General features: G+C 43.4%; 1 protein-coding gene and 1 pseudogene across 1 annotated transcript in view; one reads left to right on the top strand and one right to left on the bottom strand.

The window, feature by feature from the left end:
* The first annotated feature begins 434 nt into the window (after nt 1–434).
* On the top strand, nt 435–2,090 carry LOC147882602 (uncharacterized; annotated as a pseudogene).
* A 1,885-nt stretch (nt 2,091–3,975) lies between these two features.
* The window catches only part of LOC147882601 (pentatricopeptide repeat-containing protein At3g16610-like), a 62,734-nt gene continuing 60,346 nt past the window's right edge, over nt 3,976–6,363 (bottom strand). Inside the window, exons 7-8 of the mRNA XM_087400457.1 lie at nt 5,301–5,601; nt 3,976–5,165 (exon numbers count right to left, since the gene is read on the bottom strand). Of these exons, the coding sequence (XP_087256583.1) occupies nt 3,976–5,165; nt 5,301–5,601 (1,491 nt within the window). The remainder of the gene's footprint in view (nt 5,166–5,300; nt 5,602–6,363) is intronic.

Raw genomic sequence — 6,363 nt, 5'->3', positions numbered from 1 at the left:
GTGCAGGCGTTGTGGATTGAAAAGAGGTGGGATTCCTGATAGGGTGAAGGCCCATCTTCTTGGCATCAAGGGAGAGGGGATTACAATATGCACTGAAATATCCGAGGAAGAGAAAGCAAGGTTGGCACGAGAGGTCGAGGCATTTCCTTCCGCGAAGAAAGCTAGGACTATTGCATCCACTGGTGGAGGAGCTACTTCAGGTGCTCATATGGCTACTGCAAAAAGGATTCCTCTTCCTTTGCTGCTGCTACTACAATTTCATATTCTGGGAGTGCACATGTTCTTGGAGCTACAGGTTCTACTCCTATTGCATCTCCTTCACCTCTCCCACCTACACGAAGGCAAAGCACTCTTTATACTGCATGGCATCCACAAAGGAAGGCACAGGTAGATGCAGCCGTGGCCCGTTTCTTTTACTCAATGTGGCACGGTCTGCTTATTTCAAGGAGATGGTGACTGAAATTACAGCCTTTGGGCCCACATACACCCCTCCCACTTTTGATGCAATGAGGGGAAAGCTTCTAGAGGATGAGGTGAAGGCAGTTAATGAGGCCATTCAGCCTGTTAAGGAGAAATGGCATAAGTATGGGGTCACTTTGGTAGCAGATGGCTGGAGTGATGTACGTAGTCGATCACTAGAGGGTATTTTGGCATATTGCAGAGGATCTTCTTTGTACATACACTCCATAGAGTGCGGAGTACAACAAAAAACAGCAAATGTTTTGATGCAGATGTGGGCAGATGCAGTGGAGTATGTGGGCCCGTCTAATGTTGTGCAGTTGGTTTCAGATGGTGAAAATACCAATAGGGCTGCAAGTGCATTATTGGAACAAAGGTACCCCCATATTCAATGGAGTTCTTGTGTTGCCCATTGTTTGAATAATTTGTTGAAAGACATTGGCAAATTACCTTGGGTAAAAATTGTAATTGATAATGCAAGAGAGATAGTTGGGTTCATTACACGCCATCATTTTTCTCTCTCTTTGTATCGCACCTATGCAAGGAAGGAGCTTTTGAAGTATGCAGAGACAAGGTTTGCATACAATTATGTGATGCTTCGCAGACTCATTGAAATGAGACCTGCTCTTAATTAGGTTGTGGCAAGCCCACAGTGGGATGCATGGCCCACTTCAAAGCAGGCTCTTGGGATATTGGTGTACGATTTGTGCATAGGCAGCGATGACTTTTGGGCTGATGCATCACACTTGTATGACTTGTGTAAGCCGATTGTCTTGTTGCTAAAAAAGGTTGATGGAGACATGCCTTTTATTGGCAAGGTATATGAGGGATGGATCGCATGATAGAAAATATCAGAGTGTTAGAGAAAGATCCCCACAGGTTGAAAGAGCTGGAGGAGTTGGCTGTGACTACGTGGAATCAGTACTACTCTCCCATTCATGCGGCTGCATTTGTGTTGGACCCAGAGTTTCAACACAAGGCAACTGCACAACAAAGTGATGCAGAGGTGGTCCATGGTTGGAACCTCACTCTTCAGAAGATGGTGCAAATGCCAGAGGCTCGCCGGACACTGAAGGACCAGCTCGCCAATTACCGCAATAAGGAGGGCATATTTGGATGGCCAGATGCCCAGCATGACAGGTAATCCTAACTCATTTAAATTCTTAAATTTTACTATTTAATGATTCATAATTTTCAGATTTCATGAGCTTTGCCATATATCTGAATTTTATGATCTTTCAAATTTCAGATTTCGAGTTGGGTCTGTTACATGGTGGGAGGATTATGGAGCTGATTCCCCACAGCTGCAAGCGCTTGCCATTCGGATTCTCAGCCAGGGTTGTAGCTCCTCCTCTTGTGAGCGCATGTGGAGCAGCTTTGCCCACATCCATACAAAGAAGAGGAACCGTCTCAAAGCACACAAGGCGAACGATCTTGTCTTTGTTAATGCAAACTTGCGTTTGCTTAACAGGATGAGACAAGAGTACACTCATGACAAGTTCATTGGTTTTCATAAGCCTGATGACACCCTCACTGATGATGATGAGGAGGGGGAGGATGATGACGACGACGATGAGGAGATGGCAGTGGAGGAGGAGGAGGAGGAGGAGGAGGAGGAGGAGGACTCTTGAGCAGCTGAGCTATCTAGATTCGAGAATCTACATTATGGATTTTGATCATATCATCAGTGATGTAGCGGTTGGCCTTAAGGCTTAGAGCCTAGGCTTTTGGGAATCTGAATTTTGTACTTTTGACTCTTGAGTCTCGAGTCTTGACTCTTGACAATGAGACATAATAATATATGAATCATATATTATAATTTATATTGCCTTTGGCATTTTGTAACTTGTCAATCTTCAGCTTTTCTCATTGATTTCAGATTTGTCATTTATATTTGTAATATGTATTATGTATTGCTCACTGCTAACTTCTAAGTTAACTTCTAAGCTCCAAGTTCTAAGTTATAATTTGTTACAGGTAGGCTGTAGGCTGTAGCATTCTAAATGTGTGTGTTCTCATCTCCAAACTCCCTTTTCTAAACCTCCCTTGCTGACGTGGCGTTTCCCCGTTTCAGCCCTCCCAGAAATCCCGAAACGTTTCCGTTTCCGTTTCCGTTCCCCGTTTCCCCGTTTCCGTTTCCCCTAACTATGGCTAGATGTAGATATCATAAGAAAGCAAGGTCTAGAATCTCGATGAAGAGAGAGTCTCCAAGATGTGATCTTGCTTGGATGAGAACCTTGGTGGTGTTCATTTGTGTATGTGTGTAGAGAGTGGTGTGAGGGAGAGATTGTGTGCGTGCGGTGTGAGTTAACTTAGGTTTGAGTGATTGTGAGTGATTGTGATTGTGATTACTTAAGAAAGATGAAATAGGTGATGTAATGGATGACGTGTGAGTGCATGACCTAAGGAATGATGTCAAAGCAAGGAAGCCCATGGGGCTATACAAGTATGTACTTGGCTCCTCTCGAATGAGCAGAGAAGATTTGAGTAAGAGACATGTTGTTCATTCTCTCTCCTCAAACTATGTTATCATTTCAACCTCCTTGAGTCTCCCTTTTTTTTCTCCGAGGCTTGTCGTTCCATACCTTACATTGCTTCATACCATATTTGAACCACTGCTTCTTTTCCTGTTGTTTGACTCAACCATCTGGACAAATGTGCCTTGCATTGGCAAGCTCTAGGAATTCTCGTAGAAAGAACGGCAAAACTGTGGATCAAATTACTTCGTGGCAACAACACTAAGCCCATCCACAATAAAGAATACCACATACTCACATAGTCCTTTTCAGTTAAGTGCCCTTGCTTTTCGGTACTCGGTTCTCCTCCACCAGCTTTGCCCACAATGGAAAGGACCAAACAGTGGAGTAAACTTTACCCTCTTCATGAAACAAGAAAAGTTGGGTGCATTGAAAGAGATAGCCAGGAAGGGTGTGCGTTTGCAATACCAACCGTAACTTGCTGCAGAAAGACTTTCAAAGGTGCCTTTCATCAATCGCCATCCATCACCATATGCTTTATAAAACAGAATTCAATCCAGGTCTTTGCCACAAGTGAAGTTGCACTTGACGCAGATAAAGGCACAAGTGAATGGCGATGACATGCTTCAACAATGGAAGGTATTAAAGACTTCTCAACTGTGATCCAAACCTATCATTGTAGTTGCATTTTCGGATCCAGAGTCTTGCTGCAGCAACTTATCCAATACCCGAGTTTCCCAAGCACGTGTGCCCAGTGCTCACTCCATGTCAAGACACAGTATGCTATACTTGAGATAGCAATGTGGATGTAACACCTTTTTGATTGCTGTTCCACCATAGTGAAAATGCAACTTAGATAGTGCAAATCTCGAAATCCATGGATAGTTGCATCCTAGGAGGCAGCAGTAAGGCCGAGTCTATGACTTCTTTCTCAGAATTTCTGTAGTGTGCAAACTCCTCGTCATCATATCACGTTGACCCAGCACCAAATCTAGATCTGGAACATGCTCTTCCACCTTCATCTTCCAGCCGAGTCACTTCAGCTTCCAATATATATCATCAACTTGCAGGTGATTCCTGTCTCCCACAGTGAAGTGTATGCCTTTCTTTTGACCTCAATACATGTTTTCCCTGGTCTCTTCTGTATATACGAGCAATTTCTAAGCTCTTCTATACCATTTGCATCCTGCCACATATCAGCACCAGCATAGATGTTTGACATTAGGACATGTCCAGCAGCTTCTCTACCATTCATGGTCAAAAGACGATCAAAGCACCATCTGCCAAGCTCTACATTGCCATGTGTCCTGCAGTGAGTGAGCAGAGACGTCCAGCCCTGATAATTAGATTGAAATGAAACGCTTTGAAGTACTTTTTCAGCCTCGTTTAAGAAGCCTGCTCGTCCAAAAAGATCAACAATGCAATTATAATGGTCTAGCATTGGTAAAATTCCATGCTTTTCTGTCATTAAGTTGAATAGATGACAGCCTTGGTCAACGAGGCCTCCACGACTGCATGCAGCGAGAAGACACACAGAAGTCACTTCGTTTGGCTTCCAACCCTCTAGTTGCATATCCTTGAAAATTTGCATGGCCCACTCATAACCATTATGAAGGGCATACCCCCCTAGCAGAGCATTCCATGTCACCAAATCTCGTTCAGGCAAGTTGTAAAATATTTTGCATGCATCCTCAAGGCTCCCACATCTCGCATACATGTCAATGAGGGCATTTCCAATTATAATGTTTAACTGAAATCCATTTTCAGCCATATAACCATGAATCAGCTTGCCCTGATCTAGCGCTGCTATGGTGGAACATGCCTTCAGGGTACTCACAAAGGTAATCGCATCTGGCACTAAGTTCTTTTCCAGCATTAGATAGAAAAGTTCTATGGCCTTTTGTCCATCCCAATGCTGGGCATATCCAGTAACCATTACGTTCCATGTCACAGCATCTCGTATTGGCAATTTGTCAAAAACAATGCATGCATCCTGAGTGCTTCCACATTTAGTATACATATCTATAATGGAGTTACCAACAAACAGTTCTGACTCAAGCCCACTTTCAACACTAAGGGCATGAATACATTTTCCCTGATCTAAATCCATTATGCTAGAACATGCACTCAGAATGTTAACAAATGTGACATCATTTGGCCACACGCCCTCACCTCTCATTTCCTGTAAAAGTTGGAGAGCCTTCCAACCATGGCCACAGTGGGAATACCCTGCAATCATCACATTTCATGTCACAACACTTCGAGTTTCCATTTTACTAAAGACTTTGCATGCATCCTTGAGGCTTCCACATTTGACATACATATCAATGAGGGTGTTGCAGACAACAACGTCTAACTCAAAACCTTTTTCAGAAATGCAAGAATGAATCCGCTTGCCCTCATGTATTGCTGCTATGCTGGAGCATGCCTTCAGGACGTTGACAAAGGTTACATTATTTGTGTCTACGCCCTCTTGTTGCATGGCACGAAAAAGTAGAAGAGCCTCTTGACCTTGTCCATGCAGGGCATATCCTGCAATCATTGAAGTCCATGTTACAACACTGCGCTTTGCCAATTTGTCAAAAACCTGACGTCCATCAGCGATATTCCCACATTTGGTATACGTGTCAATAAGAGTGTTGCAAACGATTGCGCTTTGCGGAAGCTATTTCCATTGATTTTATGCATCACCACAATGAATCCACTACCCTTACCATGGCATGGACATCACCTTCTAAAAGTAGGCACATGGTCTTTCCACATGAAGCACATAGATAGTGCCTCCACACTTTGGGCAAACTTCAAGCAAAACGTGCAATCGAATGCCTCCTGCTTTTTGCTCACGGATGCAAACGGACTACACAGACACGCAAAGGGTCGACATAAAGCGCATATCCAATAGGCCTTGCTTCTCTTGCCTAATCTTAACATGTGCCTGTCAATCCGATATAGGATTCTGTGAGATTCCAGCTGACACAACACAGGCCCCTCATTCTGATTACATCCGCTCGGAGACTTTCTTGACAGAATGCAATCTGAACCACGCATGTGTGTTTTTCACCAAATCTATATTTCAATTAAATGTGAAACTCAAACATACAAGTTTTAATTTGTGAGAATCTGGACTTATCAGAGGCTTATCACCATCATATTATTCATTTCTGTCTTATGGATACTGTTCCAGTTTCTCAATTCAGATTCCTGAGCACTACTTGTACTACCTAGGACATCATTGCCAGTATCACTGCCTAGCACTGTTGAAGAAGTGAAAGGAAAGCATCATGAAACAAGAGAATGCTTGCTTATGGAATGAAGAAAGGTGAGGTCCATATGTAGGCACCTTTACATGAGCCGCCAAGCTCCACAATCATCTCCTCAATCAGCTCCTAGAATCTCTCAATCATCCTATGTGGCATCTACCACCACC

Source organism: Dipteris shenzhenensis, chromosome 29 (assembly GCF_047967505.1).
Source record: "Dipteris shenzhenensis isolate YYH24624 ecotype China chromosome 29, Dip_SZ_1.0, whole genome shotgun sequence".
Taxonomy (NCBI): Eukaryota; Viridiplantae; Streptophyta; class Polypodiopsida; order Gleicheniales; family Dipteridaceae; genus Dipteris; species Dipteris shenzhenensis.
This window is presented reverse-complemented; position numbering and strand designations above follow the sequence as displayed.